We start from the raw sequence: 19820 nt of genomic DNA, 5'->3' as shown, positions 1-19820 counted from the left end.
TTTTTTCCTTTTTTTCGCTCGTGTTCTTAGGGTGTTGAGCTGCCCTGCTTTGATGATCGGTGTCTTATTAACCCAAAAAAGAGAGAAAATAAACAGGACTGATCTCGCACACACTACTCGGTTCTTATTCCATACAAGACAACCAGAAAGATCTATTTAAATTAAAACAAGTACTAATTTCAAATCTAACACGCGCTACTCAGTTCATGATCTCACACAAAAAAAAAATAAGAATATTTATTTAAATAAAACAAGTCTTAATTTCAAATATACGACTTGGTCCCAAAAACTACTAGCAATTTAAATATCCAAACCAGAAATAAGTGTCGCCAGTTTTTGCTGGATGCAAAAGAGAGAAATTTTTCAGTCAAAGTTAAGGGGAGGATAATAAATAATTGTGTTCGTCGATGTTAGCGTGGAGAATGACATTCTAATGCCATGGGAAACCTACAATTTTACTTCTAATGTTTGTTTAGAACAATTAATTCAAATAGAAAAGCAACTTCTTAAAGAGAGCCTTGAATTGTGAATTAGTAATTTCCAAAGAAAAAGGGAAAAGTATTTGAGAGTTTGATTCTAAAGAATATTATATTTATCCTAATAATAGCTGATTTCCCTAAAGTAGGACTTCATCCAGGTTTATAAAATGATAAAAATATGATTGCTTCATTTGTTTATAGAGAAATGTAGGAACCAGGAAAATTTACTACATGAAATAAATGTCATCTAGCATGTAGGCAGTACCTCATTGTCATAATTTTGATGGTGGAAATTAGCAAATCATTTTTCTCAGTCGAAAGTATGAGCTGCCGATGTGAGAGCTTCCTGCACCTCAAGTTTTTGTACCATCATAAAAAATAATCCTTATGTTTAGGGCTGGAAACAGCCCAAGGCCCATCAGCCCGGCTGACTTCGGGTCAGGCTATAGACTAAGCTCGAAATATTTCAGGTAAGATTTGGGTTTAAATATAGAGCCTATTTATTTTTTGAGCCGAGCTCGAGTATATCATTGGCTGAGCCCGAGATAGGCCCCGTATAAGGCCCAAAACAAGGATGGAACAAGTCTTAAACCTTTCATCATCCTTCCTTAAATCTTTGGGCTAACAACTATTGAATATTGGTATTTTCAAGCCTCTGTAGAATCTTCTGAAGACATAGTAGTTGAATGTGATTCAAAAATATGTTAAAATAATCAGAATTTTGAAGTATCAATGAGAAATCCTTTTGTGAATCTATGGATCACAGTGTACTCCACAAATTCGGGCTGACCTAATTGAGTTTAGGTTGAGCCCTGGCTCGAGTTGAGCTTAGGCCTAGGTTTTCCAAAAAAAATTGAGACTAATCCCGTCCCAAAACTCCAAAAATATTTAGGTCAGGCTCGAGTTGTGTGGCCCGGCCCAACACAACCCATTTCCAGCCCTATTTATGTTGTATAGAGCATAACAATGTAAAAGGTGAAAATGATATTGTTCACCAGATAAACTAAGTTACCGAGCAGAAGCAGAGACTTTGACACAATAGATGTGAGAGTTTGTAACAAGGTCATATATAGGCTGGATGGAGCAAGGGTGTGGCATGTATCTAACCAACGTTGGAAATGTAAAGCTACAAACATACGACTATCAATCTCAAAATCTATAGCTCTGATATCATGTAGAATGGCATGGTACTCAGTGTCGATCAAATGTACCGGCTTAGGATCCAGATCAATCTCTAATTAAATTAAGCAATAGTAGTGAAAGAAAAATTTGGAAGAGAAATACACGAGATATTCTCGAGATCTCTGGTGGTTCTAGAGGTATACACAAGATCTTCGGTGGTTGATATTGGCTGTGGTGGAAGCTTATGCCAGATAGGGTGACAAAGAAACCATGCGGTTTCCAAGCGAAGTTCCCCTTCAACTGTTGGATACATTTTCTGGATGGAGCAAAGGGTGCAGGATTTCTTGTTGGCAATTGGCATCTCTTACACTGCCAATTTCTAGGGTATGTATAGGATCTTTGTGATCCGGAAGAGCCAATAGGATTTGTCCTTCAATCTGGTTGAGACATCCAAATGGACCATGGTGGATCTAAATCATCCAATTGGTAACAATCACGAGTTGGTTAGTCAAGGTCAATCGAGTGGATGGATGTGAACATATGCATGCTGAGGCTATGCTAATCTATAAAATTTGGACCTGTGCCTGCTACATTAAGTCAAATGGTGGAGATCACTAGAAATCTTTTTAATTGGATTTGCTTTGATGTTAATTTGTTGATTGTTAGACATATACAGTGTATGATAGCAAAGCCGCAATATTCCGTTTGAGTGGCCCCTTTTGTGGGGGTCCAAACCCCTAGGAGTGAGCAGAAAAGGGAGGAGGAAAGAGGCCCTGGTGAATCGTCATAACAACTGAACAAGTGTAAGCTTCACTGTCTGACATTATGGAGTACTAACTATACCGAGGAACAGGCCCTGAAGCAAACTTGTAATCATTAGCATTGAGCTAGGTTTAGGAAAGGTCTGGTTGCTTGAGCCTTAAAACTTTGACCAAAGTAGATTTTGGATCTGTTTGATGTTTTACAAACTTGAATTCTGCCCGGGTAAGCAATATAAGGAATGAGGTCACCTAAAATTATGGATCTGAGTGGCAAGGCTCCGATTAGGGTGGCAAAAGGAGCTGCTTTGGTTATAGTCACTTTGATATGATGTTTTAGACCTCTGGGTCCTAAGTGTAAAATATGATTCACTCCAAAATTGGATTGGCTCTAGGTAATATATTTTCCTCGAGCGAGCCATTTACTAACCAGATCTGAAATGTGTCAAATGTTAAATGAACCAATCTAAACCACCTTGACCTGATCCCATACAATTCAATCTAAAATTTTAATGACATGAAATTTCGTGTTGTATTAAAATTGTTTATTTATTGATGAAAATTCAATTAAGGTTGAATTGCACCCTTGTAAGTAATATTAGTGGAAGCATTTCACACTAACATCATTTTTATTCTCTCCATTTTATTTTTTGCCTAATTTTGTATAAAAAATAAATAAATTCTATGCTCTAAAGGGGATTGATCCGTGTACCATTAGAGAAGCTTTTCCACTTTGCAGATTGCCTCCGATTGAACCAGATCAGAGATTGTCTTTGAATATTCTATGAGTTGCACTCCATTTCGAGCTATTCCTTCCATTTCGTGATATTATATTTTCCAATTTTGCATGATGTCTTCATACTAAAGTGGTATGATTTTTCCATTCAATCAAAAAAAAAAAAAAATCTACCAGTTTAATTGAGATAGAAAATAACCTCCTTGAAGTGAAATGAGATCATGTTGCACAAGATGGGCCCCAGTCCACGGACCATATTAATCATCAAAATCATGACTTCATAGGGGGTCACCATTGATAATAAATAAAATATAACTTAGAGCAAGTATGATTCATATAATCAAATCGCATTTATGGTGCTGGGCTAGGGCATCCAGCGAGCGCTGGAGCATCTCCCTTCCACCCTACTAACCTTTTCTGGATCTTCTCCAGTAGAACTTCCCAGTGTCTTCTTTGCAAGGTCGAGTAATGCAGTGGGATACCAAGGTTTTTTCTTTTGCTGAAAGTGGGATACCAAGGTAAGGAAATGAAAAACTAGCCGTTTGGCAGCCCAGAATTCGAGCAACTGACTGTCTCTTTGCTGTGGACATGCCCGTACCGATCGAACTCGACTTCTGAAACTTTATTTTTAGGCCCATCATCGGTTCATAGTTGTAGAGAATCAATTTGAGGTTGTTGAGACAATGCCAGCGTCGGATCAATCTCGCGAGGATCTCCGTGAGTCAGGTGTAGAAACGAGGCTCGATGGGGCGGCATATGGAGGGAGATGGCTCTCCATCTCCTTTGTACTTTTCCGTTGATGGGATGCACTGTTTTCCATCTCCTTTCTACTTTTCCATTGATGGGAACATTGTTTCCTCATATAAATAACAAAGGGGAGAGGGGTTTCCTTGTTTCAGACCTTTTTTGTTTTGGAACCATTTGCGTTGTTTCCAATTGATGATTACCGTAGAGCTGGCTGAATGCAGCAAGGCTGACAATTAAGAAATCCAGCAAGGGCCAAACCTTGTCTTTGTCAGCAATTCGTTTAAAAACTCCCAAGAGATTCTATCAACCTTTTCAAAATCCTATTAAAACAATAAACATTTGGCTTCAAGTCTCTTACCGAAGGAGATGACCTTTGCAGCAGAAATGTGTTGAATTAAATCAAATATTTTAAAATTTTGAAAACCAAATTGGTCAACGGCCAAGTGGCAAGCATCCGTGCACATGCAAGGGAGCAAACATGGAAAAATTCCTAAAAAAAGTAGGTCATGACAAGTGTCATGCATCCAGTGCAAGAGCAAGTATGGAAAGGCCTCTCGAAGAAGAAAAGAAACATTGACGGCCAAGATGCAATAAGCCGAAGGATCAAATGAGCACAAGAAGACACGTCATCAATCCGCGGGAGGGGAATCTGCTTCTTTTGACATGCCACAGCCTATATAAAGGGCTCTAGGGATCATTTCAAATACGATCAAAATTTTCTCTTCTCCCTATTCCAAGAGTCTAGATAAAAAGGGCTCTAGGGATTATTGGGGAGGAAAGAAATAAAGAAAATTTTTCTTCTCCTCATAATTTTTCTAAGTTTCTTTTGAGGTATCTGCAAGCGTGAACGTGCTCTTCTTTCTTTCCTAGAGGCGCACTGACGGGAAAACGTGGTTCTGTATTGGATCGTCGTATCTCTAGGAGATCTGTGCCAGCAGACCCGTGCATGGGGGTATAAACTTTCCTGGGACAACGCATCAGCGTGCTTCGATCCACAGACCATCTTCTCTCTCTTTCTTCATTTTATTATTATATTGTCAAGTTAATTATTTGCTAGTTATTCTTCTTATTTACTGTTTTTGAATATTAGAAATATTTAATTTATCAATTATATTTGTGCATCTAGGCTAACAATCCAGAAAAGTTTATGTACTGTTAGCACTAGATTTTAAATTGCTACATTTATTACATATTTTGCTGCATAATTTTAAATTGTTATATTTTAGCTGCTCCATATTTATGCTCTTTACTTTAATACTTAATTTTTCAAGCAAAACATTAGATTGCCTAACCTCCAAGAGGTTTATTAATACCTCCATTTGGACTTCTTACAGAGTAATTTTAAGATTCCATTCAAACGAAAATTTAGAAATTGGTTAATTCATAGGAGCTAGCTTAATATTGCACTTAGGTTATAATTGAACGATATCTAGTGAAATTATCTATTGAATAACGGTGTCTAAGAAAAGCTTGTCAAAAAAGCATACGTGCCCAAGAAAAGCTAGTACTTAAGTGAGCCAAGTGCTCCACCACCGATCTAGAGCTGATCTGGCTATTATTCTTTGGATTTTTCAACTAGACATCTAAAGTTCAAATTAAATATCAGTGCAATAATTTGACATAAACCTTCTCATTTCCACAGGTGTCAAAACTGTGTTAAGCTACAAATTAATGGCTTCCCACACATCTGAAAATCTTAGTGTTAAACCTGAAAAGTTTGATGGTCAAAACTTTAGAAGGTGGCAGAATCAAATGCGGTTCTGGCTCACCACCCTAGGCTTGATCTCCGCCATTGGTGGGTCTAACCCATCTGCTTCACGACCTTCTACTCGCAACAACCCAAACCCTGCTCCTTCCTCTTCTCAAACTGATGCTGCCTCCTCCACTAGGACTCCAGAAGAAACCAACTACCACTGTCTTCATAAAATCCTAGGAGCCCTTTCTGATAGGCTTTATGATATTTATTATATAGCTAAGAGTGCCAAGGATCTCTGGGATACCCTAGAAAATAAATATGGACTTGATGATGCTGGGGTAAAGAGATTCAAAGCTTCTGACTTTAGCAATTTTAAATTTGTTGATTCCAAACCTATGAATGATCAAATCCATGAATATGAAACATTGATTCTTCAACTCCAGGCAAATGGAACCCACTTAGATGAGTCTTTCTAAGTTGCCTGTATTATAAACAAACTTTCCTCTACCTGGTCAGACTTTGCCAAGACTTTGAGCCACACCCAAGGTGATCTGTCTCTAACCCAAGTCTTAAATTTTATTAGGATTGAAGAACAACATTGCTTTAGAGAAAAATTCCACTCCTCCAATCCTTTGCCCAAAGTCAACAATGTTGAATCCAAGCCCAAATCCAAAAATCAGAATCGCTCTTTCCGTCCCAACCACAACAAGTCCTTCAAGAAGAAATCATTCAACCATAGGAACTCCTTTCAGCCCAACAACAGAAAATCCAACTTCTCTCAAAACTAGAAGAAAGAAAAGAAGGAGAATCTGTTCGTTGTTGTATTGTCTGTGGTCAGACCAACCATATAGCCAACCAATGCTTCTACAAGATCACTATTCCTCGTCAACCTAGAAGTAAGGGTCCTGCCACTTCTGGCGCCCAGGCCAACATGGTGACCTATGGGGTTAACTCCTCTGAGACTGCTATCAGGTCTATTTCCTTCATACCTGAAGTTAACATGACGCAATTAGCACTTGACTGGTGGATTGATATCGGAGCTAGTATATATGTTTGTTCTGATCGCTCCTGATTTTCATCTTATCAGGTCTCATGTAGAGGAACTGTGACCATGGGTAATAATGCTGTGGCGCGCGTGCTTGGAATGGGACGAGTGGATCTGACACATACCTCTGGGAAGATCCTCACTCTACAAGGCGTGCACCACGTTCCAGACATCCGTAGAAATCTAGTTAGTGGATCCTTGCTTGTCCAACAAGGATACCAAATTATTTTTGAATCAAATAAAGTTGTAGTAACCCATGGTGTTTCTTTCATTGAAAAAGGTTTTCTTTGTGCTGGGTTGTTTAAACTGAATGTAATTATTTCATCTATGAACGAAAATTCTATTGTTCTTCATATTAACTCTCCTGTTGTCTAGCATGGTAGGCTGGGACATGTAAACTATAGTTCAATTAAAAGATTAATGCACTTGAATTTAATCCCAAAATCAGAACTTAAGAATAATGACAAATGTGAGATATGTGTAGAGGCTAAATTACCTAAAAGACCATTTCACTCTGTAAGTAGAGATTCTGATCTTCTTGAACTCATACATAGTGATGTATGTGACTCAGGGAGAACTTCAAGAGGTGAAAACAAATATTTTGTAACTTTTATAGATGACCTTTCTAGATACTATCACCTCTATCTTATCAAAACTAAAAATGAGGTCTTAAATAAATTCAAAGTCTATAAAGCAGAGGCTGAAAACCAACTATATAAAAAGATTAAAATCTTAAGGTCTGATAGAGGAGGTGAATATACCTCATTTGAGCTGACCCAGTTCTATGAAGAACATGGGATAATTCATGAAGTGACAGCTCCTTATTCACCCCAATCTAATGGAGTAGCTGAGAGAAAGAATAGAACCTTAATGGATATGATTAACTCTATGTTAATTAGTTCAGGTGCACCAGAAAATCTTTGGGGGGAAGCACTAGTAACTGCATCTTATATCTTGAATAGAATTCCATTCAAATATAATGATAAAACTCCATATGAAATCTGGAAACATAGAAAACCTAACTTAAAATACTTAAAAGTGTGGGGGTGCTTAGCTAAAGTAAAAATTCTAGAAAATAAAAGAAAGAAAATTAGACCCAAAACAGTAGATGCAATATTTTTAAGATATGCAACTGAGAGTAATGCTAATAGATTTTTAGTGTTTAACTCTCAAATAAATGAAATTAATAACAACACCATAATGGAAGCAAGAGATGCAATCTACTTTGAAAGTATATTTCCTTTTAAAATAAGGATAAATGATCAAATAAATACCAATAATAATTTAGAGACTAGTTCTAGCAGAACCAGATTTAGAGAAGAAGAAGAAGAAGTAAAAGAACTAGAGTTGAAAAGAACTTTGGAGAAGACTACTATACATTCCTAATAGAAGACTCTCCTACTTCTTTAGAGGATGCCTTGAAATCTCTAGATGCCCCCTTCTGAAAAGAAGCAATAGATAATGAAATGCAATCCATAATTCAAAACTACACTTGGGAATTGGCAGACCTACCCCAAGGAAGTAAACCCATAGGATGTAAATGGATCTTTAAGAAGAAACTTAGGCCAGATGAAACTGTAGACAAATATAAGGCTAGGTTAGTAGCCAAAGGTTTTACTCAAAAATCTGGGATTGACTTCTTTGATGTTTATGCCCCTGTAGTTAGAATCACTACCATTAGAATCCTTGTTGCCTTGGCTTCCATTCATAAGCTGGTTATACATCAAATGGATGTCAAAACCACTTTCTTGAATGAGGACCTAGATGAAGAGATCTACATGGACCAATCGAAGGTTTCATTGTCCCAGGTCAAGAGAAAAAGGTATGTAGGTTGATTAGATCTCTTTATGGTCTAAAACAAGCCCCCAAACAATGGCACCTTAAATTTGATGAAATAATTCTAACTAATGGATTTAAAATTAATAACACAGATGAATGTGTATATTATAAAAAGAAGAATAACAAAATCATAATCTTATGTCTATATATAGATGATATACTAATTTTTGGAACAGACTTAGAAATTATTAATGAAGTAAAACAATTTTTATCTCTAAAATTTGACATGAAAGATTTAGGAGAAGCAGACCTAATCCTTAATACTAAAATCATGAGGAATGAAGATGGAATAACTTTGTCCCAAAGCCACTATGTGGAGAAGATTCTTAAAAAGTTTCACTACTCTGATTGTCATCCTGTATCTACTCCCTATAATCCATCTCTTCATCTAAAGAAGAACTTAGGTGATCCAGTCAATCAAACCTTGTATGCCCAGATCATTGGTTCCTTAGGATTTCTTGCAAATTATACCAGACCTGATATTGCATACTTTTTGAACTGACTGAGTAGATGTACTCACAATCCTAATAATGATCATTGGACTGCTCTAGAAAGAATTCTCAGGTACCTTAAGGGTACCATATCTATGGGATTACACTATTGTGGTTATTCTGCTGTTCTAGAAGGTTATAGTGATCCCAACTGGATCAGTGATACAGTTGACACCAAATTCACCACTGGTTTTGTCTTCCTTTTAGGAGGTGCAGCTGTATCATGGAAGTCTACCAAACAAACTGTAGTGGTTAGAAGCATTATAGAATCTGAAATGATTGCCTTAGATACCACTAGCATTGAGGCCGAGTGGCTTAGAGATCTACTGATAGATTTACCTCTTGTGACTTCACCATTACTTTCTATATCTATTCATTGTGACTGCAGATCTACTATAGATAAATGCAATCAAGAAAATGCAAATGTGAAAATGAATAGGCACTTGAAAGTGCACCATAAATCATTGAGATACAAATTAAAGAATAACTTGATTGCACTAAATTTTGTAAGATCCGAAAGGAATCTAGCTGATCAGCTTACCAAAGGATTGTCTAGAACAGTGGTTCTAGAATTGTCGAGGGGGATAGGGCTAAGCCCATAAGTAAAGTCACCACGGTGGTAACCCAACCTGAAAAGGTTCAATGGGTAGAAACAAGCTAGATAGGTGACTAATGAGGGGCACTATTTGTTTTTCCCATCCCTAGGGCAACAGTGCTCATAAAAAGCAAGGGTTAAGTTGAGTTTTTACTCTTAATGAATCCGAGACCCATGAGGCAAGGTACCTACTTGCTCGTACCCTTTTTAGGATTCACCTATATGCGTGTAGTCGTGAGGCTGCGACTGTGGAAAGTGGGCTGTTCCTTAATAACACACATGAAGAGATACCTGCGCATGGTCGTAAAGCGCAAATCCGCTTCGAGCATGCTCACGCTATATTATGTGTGCTGTTGATGAAATCTGAGCCATGGACCAAGGTTCAAGGCATAATCCATCTTGGCTCCACAGAGGTAATCAATTGTCACTAAGTGAAGGTTCAAACCGAAAGGTACCTACACCTATTACATAATATAAGATACTCAGCATTTTATTTTGATTTTAAATTTTTTTAAATATTTAATTTATGTGGGGGATTGTTGAATTAAATCAAATATTTTAAAATTTTGAAAACCAAATTGGTCAACGGCCAAGTGGTAAGCATCCGTGCACATGCAAGGGAGCAAACATGAAAAAATTTCCAAAGGAAGTAGGCCATGACAAGTGTCATGCATCCAGTGCAAGAGCAAGCATGGAAAGGCCCCTCGAAGAAGGAAGGAAACATGGATGGCCAAGATGCAATAAGCCGAAGGATCAAATAAGCACAAGAAGACACGTCATCAATCCGCGGGAGGGGAATCTGTTTCTTTTGACGTGCCTCAGCCTATATAAAGGGCTCTAGGGATCATTTCAAATACAATCAAAATTTTCTCTTCTTCCTATTCCAAGACTCTAGATAAAAAGGGCTCTAGGGATCATTGGGGAGGAAAGAAATAAAGGAAAATTTTCTTCTCCTCATAATTTTTCTAAGTTTCTTTTGAGGTATCTGCAAGCATGAACGTGCTCTTCTTTCTTCCCTAGAGGCGCACTGATGGAGAAGACGTGGTTCTGTATTGGGTCGTCGTATCTTTAGGAGATCTGTACCAGCAGACTCGTGCGTAGGGGGCATAAACTTTCCTGGGACAACATATCAGCGTGCTTTGATCCACAGGCCATCTTCTCTCTCTTTCTTTATTTTATTATTATATTGTCAAGTTAATTATTTGCTAGTTTATCCATCTTATTTACTGTTTTTGAATATTAGAAATATTTAATTTATCAATTATATTTGTGCATTTAGGCTAACAAAATGTAGCTCTCAGATATATTAGCTGGTCCTTGATGAAGGCCAACAGTGAATTATCAACAAGCAAGCTAATAACTTGTTTCAAATGAGATTAAAGGACCTTAGATGATATATTGATGATGCTGTTCTCTAGGCTTATCAGCCTGTAATCCTTTACCAGAGAGCAGTTTGATTTCTTGGTGATGAGCATAATATTGGTGTAGTTTAGCCTAAACAACTCTTAAAGAGTCTTGTAGGGCCTCGGACAATTTGAGGAAGCGTTTGATAACTATTTTTGTTGCAGTGACAAACATATGCACCACCCACACCATTCTAGCAAACCGAATGATCCATAGTCTCATCAGCGCAGCAAGAAAGGGTGTAAGAATGGGTTACAATTTTTTTTTTTTTTCATGAGATCTTCACTAGATAGCAACTTGTTCTGAATGTCTTGAATCTAATCAGCCAGACTAGATTTCCCCTCGATTCTGCGATGAAAGCTGTTATCAAACCGTTCGAAAGTTCATAGCAACTGCAGCAAGAGCAGGAAGCAGCCAGCTCGAATGTTAAAAATATTCGAATAAGAAGAGAAAAATAAAAAAATATATTTCTCTGTTTCTTTAAATTTGGTGCATCTAAAGAATTATATATACTTGTGTACAGACTTTATACAAAAAAAATAATATAAACTGATATAGAATCACACTAACAAAAAAAATATATTATGGGCTAATAAAGGTCGTTACATGGTTCCTAAAATTATGCTAGCATCTCTCTTCAAACTCAAGATGATACTATAGGTGCCAACTTGAGTTTGGAAATTAGACCAGAAATGTATCTAAAAACTGATATACTAGATCAAAAGTTAAAGTAGTAAGCTAACGTGATAGACTAGGACCTGACATAGCAGCTCAGAGACTGACGTAGTAGTAGATAAAGAGCTGATGTGGTAAAACACAAGCTATTATAGTAGCTCAGAAGCTGTAGCAACTATAGATTTTCATATAAGCTTTTTATCCTCCGGCCCTCGAGGCCTCTGGGATGCGAGATGAAGCTAATGATGGTTCACATGACAGCTAGGCCATGCTAATCTAATATATATATATATATATATATATATATATATATATATATATATATATATATATATATATATATATATATATATATATCAAAATGAAGACTCTAGCAAAAGTCTCTGTCTGCCACTTCCATATCTGCCAAGTTTACATATATCAAACAAATGCAAGGAACTGTGATAAAACTATATGTTATATCAATAAGAAACTAAAAACCTCATGATATACAGATGAATTAAACACAGCGGAAATAGAATTACCTCCAGCCATGTGATCAGATTTGATGTCGTTTGTCTGAAGGTTTAGAGAGATGAAAACTTTGAGAATGGAGATTGTAGGGAACAAGGAGTTCTTCTGGTCTTTGCCTTTTTTCTTTGAGTGTCTAACGATGGAAATGGCAGGCACTATATTTTCAACATGGCTAGACTAGGGACGCCTTGTATGCACGTTTTTCAAGTAGTTTCATCCCATCAAGGAAACTAACTCTTATATGTATGCTGATAACTATCCCACAACCTTTAGTTTGAACAAGTCAAATAGCTACCCTTATCTTCCAATATGTGGGCCACTATGCAACAAATAAATAAATAAATAAACATATCATTTTATTTAAAATATCTAACAGGTACCACTTCTATCTCCCTCTAAAATATTATTTTCTGGTACTATAATAACCCAGCCGTTTACGAACTGGGCTAGTGGGCCGGCCTGAAGAGGCCAGGCCCAATTGAAGCGAGCCCTGTTTCTCGAAAGGATGAAGGAGAAGACTCCCGATCGGAGTCTTCTTCCTCCTCCATTTCCGGCGACAGAGTTCGAATCGATCTCGGAGAGCTTGCCTATTTAAGGCCCATTCCTCCTCCTCCTAGTTTCATCGATGAAGACCCGAGAATCGCCGCCGATCCCCAAGCGTTTCTTCCGGATTTCTTCTTCGATTCATCGCCGGAAAATGTCGTCGGAACACCTCGCCGGACCGAGGTAAGGGTCGACCGTCTTTCTCTCCTTCTTTCCTAGTTTGTTTCTACTGTTCATGGCCTTCTGGGTCGGCGAATCGTCGAATTTCCGTCCGAACAGGGGTGCCCTGTTTCAACTTCATCTTCCGGGTTTCGTCGCTGCTGGTCGCCTCACCGCAGGGTGCTGTCGCACCACACGAACTGCGGACACTATGCCAGCAACCCCACCTCCCGGGTCTCTCTCTCTCCCTCCCTCTTGCAATCTCCTCCTTGTGGACCTGCGGCATCGAGCCGAGCTCCTCTTTCTTTGGCCATCGTTGGAGTGGCTGTCGCCGCCAGCGATGATCGCAGCTGAGGGTTGTCCGGTCGTCGTTTCCGGGCTGGGCCGCCTAGTGGTCGTCACCCCTCTTCCAAGAAGAGAGGGAGAGTGGGTTCTCCCCAATTATGGGGAAGAAGAGAGCCTCTCTCTTCTTTCTCTCTCCTCTCTCTCTCTCTTGGTTTTTTTTTAATTTCTCTCTCTACAGAAGTTTCTCTCTCTACTTGAATTATTTCTCTCTCTCATACTGTTTCTTTCTCTTAATATTTTCTCTCTCTAGCTTTATCCGAGAGAATTTTGGTTGAAGGGAGTCAGAGGGTAGTCCTAGATTTCTACATGATGGTGGACCCTTAGTAGATCAGTGAGGGTTCTGAGTTGTCGGATAATTTTTGACATTGACTGAGTTTTGTAGGAGAACAATCTTTTGGACAAGAGGATATTGAGCAGAGGCTTACGCACTCCGGTTTGTAGATCGTAGTAGTTTATTTGGGTTGTCAGCGAAGAGGTAAGAGTCCTTATATACCGACATGCATAATATAAATATTTTTGTATCTATATATGTATGATATACTATGATCTAGATTTTTTGTACATATATATGTATGATATGCTATGATCCAAATAAGTAAGAATCAAGAATGATTTTATGATTGTTTTGATATTAAATCATATTTTGACCATGTTTGCTTGTGATGGATAGTATGATGGATACATATATGAGCATAACCTACACTTGCATAATCGGACTAATGGATGTGGTGCTTTAGACTAACCATGTTATATTGGTTGCCCCATTAGGGACCGAAAACATAACCGTGGTTAGTAAAAGTTGAAAATAAGGTTTAAAAAAGAATTAATGTGTAAATGTGAACTGATTAAATGAATAAGGATTTTGGGCTTATCTTGTTACTGGTTGCCCATCACAGGCTGGAAATGTGATACTATTGATTGCTTCGTTACAGGTCGGAAATATGAAACTACTGGTTGCCCCATCACATGTTGGAAATCTGATACTATTGATTGTCCATCATAGGCCAAAAATATGAAATTACTGGTTGCCCCATCATAGGTTGAAAATATGATACTATTGATTGCCCTATCACGGGCCAAAAATATGAAACTACTGGTTGCCTCGTCACAGGCTGGAAATGTGATACTATTGAATTTTCTGTCATGGGACGGAAACATGACCAGAATTTAGCTTAAAGTTCGAAAGATAATTGATTCGGATCAAATTAATAAGAAATGGAATGGAAAGCATTGAAAATATTAATGAAGATTTATGAGATATTGTATGCTATATCACTCTTGAATGACTAGATTTCTATTGATATTTGATATACATATTTTGTACTGATTATTCGAGCATTATTAATAGCTGGTTTGTGATTTCATGATGTATGCAACATTTTTTGCTGTTTTCAAACTTGTATTATTATTATATTAGTGTGGATATGTGGGGATTCTTACTGGACTGTAAAGCTCACCATCCCTTTCACTTTTTCTTTTTTTCAGAATTGCAGGTTGAATGGTACATGGCTATCGTTGAGATCACGGATGGAGGAATAATTAGATAGAGTATCACAAATTTTGGTTGGATGAAGAAGTTTTGTAATTGGATCATTTTGTTGTTTAGTATGAATTGAAATCATTGTTGATTACATATATGGAGGTTGTATTATATTTTTAGACCTAACATATTTTTCAGAGCTCTATTCTAAAGAGTGTATGGCCGTGTCGTGTGCCGGACCTGAATATTGGATTTGAGGCATGACAGATACTACTTTGTTCCCCACCAAGTAGACCGATCTCCGTGGCAGCCCTGCGTATTACACCAATAGAGTGGTGCCGTGGCGCATTTCTTAAACTATACACACCCACTTGAACAAGAGGTGTACCCTTTGGGCTGTAGCCGAGTTTGCATCACAGGCGTACAGCTGTTGGTGTTTCTAGACATACTCATGTACAAGATTTGAACCTTTTCAAAACAGTTAAAGGAGCCTATTTCAAATATTGACTCTTGAATATGCCAAATCCCAGTAACAGCCGGGATACGATATTTATTTTTGACTAGTTCAGCTTGATGCCTGGCCGCCACTTTGTCATGAATTTTTTTTAACATCATATATAGACAACCTGTACGATTGATTAAACTAGCCACTTCCTTGCTTAATCTATTTTTCTTCGGCTGAATGTGTGGATGACAATAAGAGAGAGAAAAAAAGTTGACTGATCCTGTTGAACATTATCTAATCTCCTGCCTTCTAAAATAGAGATCATTCTGTGATCCACGCGTCCCAGGAAAGCAAGCCTATTCCCCCGGAGAAAATCTCTCTCTCTCTCTCTCTCTCTCTCTCTCTCTCTCTCTCTCTCTCTCTCTCTCTCTCTCTCCCTCTCTCCCTCTCCCCTATAGGAGGCGCTTTTGTCCACCAACCGATATGGAGGCACTGCTATCAGTTGGAGGATTCATCGCTTCCGCCGTGCTGGACAACTTGGTCGGCCAGGTGACCTCCGATGCCATCCAGCAGTTCGGGTGGCACTCAGGCCTTCAGGATGACCTCAGGAGGCTACGGACTACCCTGCTACGAACACGCTTGATCCTTAAGAGCGCGGAGAAGAGGCGAACCAAAGATGAGAACCTTGCCCAAATCCTCCAAGAACTCAAAGATGCCGCCTATGATGCTGAAGACTTGCTGGACGAATTCGAATACCAAGTACTGCAGCAAAAGGCTGAAAGTCAAGAGAATCAGAGAGGTAACTTCTTATCTTCTTCTCTTACACTTGCCAGAAATGTGTTCAATCGAGATGACGATGTTGCGGCTAAAGTGAGGGAGGTTATGGGGAGGTTAGATAGCATTGCTAATGATATGGAAAAAGTCATCAGACTCCTGGATTTAGATGATGAAGGAAAAATATATCAGAGATCGGCGAGACGAGAGACGAGCTCATTCTTAACTGAACCCGAAGTATTTGGGCGAGAAAGAGAAAAAGAACTGGTGATAAAACTACTATTAAAGTCAGGAGATGCAACTGAACCCGGTGATGATCTTGTCCATGTTTGTTCAAAGAGACAAAAGAAGGATAGTATATCTATTTTGCCAGTGGTCGGTATCGGAGGGATCGGAAAAACTACTCTTGCTCAGTTCATTTACAATGATCCGAAGGTGCATCGTTATTTTGAGCTAAAGATTTGGGTTTGTGTGTCTGATAATTTTGATGTGAAAAGGCTAACTAAAGAGATAATAGAGTCTGTTACTCGGGAGAGACTCTCTGATCACCAAAATTTGAATTGTCTCCAAGAGATCCTTAAGGAGAAGATAATGTTAAAGAGATTCCTGCTCGTCCTTGATGACAGCTGGAATGATGACCCCAACGAATGGCATCGTCTGTGTGCGCCATTAAGGTCCGGGCTACAGGGAAGCAAGATCTTGGTAACAATTAGATCTCACAAGGTTGCAGAGATGATGGGCACAATGGAGGTAGTCTTCTTGGAGGGTTTAGCAAATGATGCATATTGGGAATTTTTTAATAGACAAGCATTTGGTTCTCAGAACCCCAAAGAACATCTTGAGTTGGAAGCTATTGCCAGGAAGATTGCTGACAGGCTGAAGGGATCTCCACTTGCAGCAAAGACGCTAGGAGGCCTATTGAATTTAGACTTGGATGAGAGGCACTGGAGAACCATCATGGACAGTAAAATATGGGAACTAAAACAACGTGAAGATGGCATTATGCCGGTCCTTCAGTTGAGCTATCAATACCTATCTGGATATCTGAAGCAGTGTGTTGCATATTGTTCTATATTTCCTAAAGGTTACTCGTACAGAAAAGACGAGCTAGTCCAAGTCTGGATGGCACAAGGCTTCATTGTACCTCAAGGAAATGTGCAGATTGAAGAGGTAGGGAGTGAGTACTTTCATGATTTACTTGGCAGATCTTTCTTTCAGCATTCATCGAAGGATGAATATGTGATGCATGATTTGATACACGATCTAGTACAATCTGTCTCAACTGACGAACATCTAAGAATAGAAGATGGCAACTGGCAGGAAATTCCGAGCAGGCTTCGATACCTATCAATATATACTGAGAATCTGGATCCAAGTACGCTAATGAACTTTGCAAATTCTAAGAATCTACGCACCCTTGTCTTCTTCAAGGATTTGTATGATACAAACTTTTGTTCTGTGCTTGATTGCTTGTTCACAGTGTCAACAAAGATCCGAGTGTTGAAATTAAGGAATTATGGGATCATAGAGTTGCCTGAAAGTATTGGCAATTTAAAACATCTTCGTTATCTTGATGTCTCTTTCACCTATATTCCAAGGTTGCCTGAATCACTATGTAGCCTTTACAATCTTGAGGTGTTAAATATATCTGGCTGCCCAATTGAAAATTTTCCTACACGCATGACCAACCTAGTTAAATTGAGGCAGCTTAAAGCAGATGAGGAGACAATTTGCAAGTTGGCTGATATTGGCAAGTTAACATCTCTCCAAGAGTTGCGGGTATTCAAAGTTGTAAAGAAGAGAGGGCACAAGATTGAAGAATTAAAGGACATGATACAGCTTCGTGGAAGACTTTGCATTAAAAATCTTGAGAGCATCGAAAGTGAGGAAGAGGCCAGTCAGGCTAAGCTGAATAATAAACAGTACCTTGATGAATTGACCTTAGAATGGAATTTTTGTAGAGGCACCAGCTCAGGGAACGATGATGAGGTACTTGAAGGCCTCAAACCACATTCCAATCTCCGAAGGCTGGAAATCAGAAACTATGGTGGTGTCCGACGTCCAAGTTGGCTGGAGCCACAATCGCTCAAAATTTTGAAAGCTATTTGCCTAGAAAATATCCAAGGCTGCGGGCAACGTACAACTTTTGTTCACTTCCCATTCCTCGAGATTCTGTGCATCAAAAATATGCATGCGGTGAAGCAAATTGGTCTTGAAGTCTGTGGCTCTCCAGGGGTCAATGCTTTCCCGTTGCTGAAAGAGCTGGAGATTTCAGACATGCTGGAATGGGAAGAATGGTTCGGCGTAGAAGGTATCCAAGCATTTCCTCGACTGCTTAAGCTCCATATCCAGTACTGTCCCAAGCTGAGGGGTTTACCCTGCCTCCCTCCCTCGCTTAGAGAATTGTCCCTAGAGAATGTGGGAATAAATATGCTCCCAGAATCATGGGACAGAGACCATGGTTTTCCTGATGAGAGCAGTCTGACACAGCGCGGCAACAGCAGCAGCAGGACCTCTTCAATTTCTCACATGCGTATCTGCGAGTGTCCAAACTTGGTAAATCTGGAACAATGGCTGTTGTCACACCACCTGCCGGCTATCAGAGGCTTGAGTATTATTGACTGTCAAAAGGTTGTGCGGTTGCCAATGGAAAGGTTTAAAGACTTTCTCTCCCTCATCTTCTTGGAAATCAGGGGCTGTCCCATGCTCCCATCCGCAGTGCAACTGATCCTTCCCTCTTCTCTCCAATGGCTTATATTGGATTCATGTGGTCATCTAGATGAGTCGCTACCGGGCTGCTTGCACAACCTCACTTCTCTCACCCGATTGGAGTTGGTTCGCTGCCCACACATAACATCTCTTCCAGCAGAAGTGCTCGGTCACATTGCTCTCACAAATTTGACTATTAGGGACTGTGGAGAACTGAGGTCACTAGGGGACTCACGAGCTCTCAGATCTCTTGAACATTTAGATATAGGAAGATGTCCTCAGCTCACGGTATTGGCAAATGAGGAAGAGCAGGGCGAGGGTTCGGCACGTCTTCGCGTCTTACACGTCGACGACACCGCCCTGGTCAAAGTGTTGTTCTCCACAATCACCCAGCCCTCACTTGAAACACTCCAAATCATTGACTCAACTGAACTCATATTGTTCGCTGGAGAGGAGCAATTATGGTTGCAGGGACTCAAATCTCTCAGATGCCTATATCTTGAAAATTGCAACAATCTTCAGTCCCTACCAACAAAGTTGCATAGCCTTTCCACCCTCCAACGTTTGACGATATCAAATTGCCCTGAGATCCACTCGCTACCAGAAAAGGGCCTGCCTTCATCCCTAGAAGTTCTAGATTTCGATAATTGTCATCCGGTGTTGACAGAGCAATTGCAAAGGCACAGACAAATGATGAAAAAGTCGCATATAGTGATTTGGTAGCCTACTGAGACAGGTACAGCCCATCACACCGCCCTCTTTACCGACTCTCTATTTGCTATTCCTTAGGGGAAACTGCATTATTTAGAGCACCGAAGAATGTTTCTATTTACTGGATTTTGTTTTTGAAAAAGTATTTACTGGAAAATGTTTCAGGGTCTCCATCCATTGCCGACACAGAAGTTTTACAGCATTCAACTATCTCTCGTATGGTGCTGCCGCACCAGCTCTCCACGTTACACCGATTCTCTCATAACATGTGCCTGGAATATATTTTTGTGCAAATAGATGGCTGTTACTCTTTTGTACTTAGCCAACGGTAGCAAATGGATTGCTTCTTAGAAAGCGAAACATGGATTGTTTGTATCTATGATGAACTGCAGAGCTTGTAACTATACGTGGACTGATGATTTACAGCAGAAGTGAGTGAGAATGTACCATCTCTGTAAGTACGCATTTTTATTGATGAAAAACGAGTCTTTTTTGAGACTGAGACTTATCTTGAACCGTATCTATCATATGGTTTATATTTATAAACATAATGT

General features: G+C 39.2%; 1 protein-coding gene and 1 long non-coding RNA gene across 2 annotated transcripts; both read left to right on the top strand.

Annotated features, from left to right (window-relative positions):
* Positions 1-12304: 12304 nt before the first annotated feature.
* LOC113461568 lies at positions 12305-15144 on the top strand. Its single transcript, XR_005514176.1, has 3 exons — positions 12305-12826; positions 13530-13622; positions 14633-15144. It is a non-coding gene; the product is annotated as an uncharacterized LOC113461568 (long non-coding RNA).
* A 312-nt stretch (positions 15145-15456) lies between these two features.
* On the top strand, positions 15457-19781 carry LOC103698712 (disease resistance protein RGA2-like). Its single transcript, XM_039131852.1, has 2 exons — positions 15457-19291; positions 19432-19781. The coding sequence occupies exon 1, from the start codon at positions 15556-15558 to the stop codon at positions 19276-19278; it is 3723 nt and encodes a 1240-aa protein (XP_038987780.1). The 5' UTR covers positions 15457-15555; the 3' UTR covers positions 19279-19291; positions 19432-19781.
* The last annotated feature ends 39 nt before the right edge of the window (positions 19782-19820 follow it).

The sequence above is a fragment of the Phoenix dactylifera genome, chromosome 11 (assembly GCF_009389715.1).
Source record: "Phoenix dactylifera cultivar Barhee BC4 chromosome 11, palm_55x_up_171113_PBpolish2nd_filt_p, whole genome shotgun sequence".
Taxonomy (NCBI): domain Eukaryota; kingdom Viridiplantae; phylum Streptophyta; class Magnoliopsida; order Arecales; family Arecaceae; genus Phoenix; species Phoenix dactylifera.
Note: the sequence above shows the minus strand (reverse complement) of the source record. Positions and strands in the feature narration are given on the sequence as shown.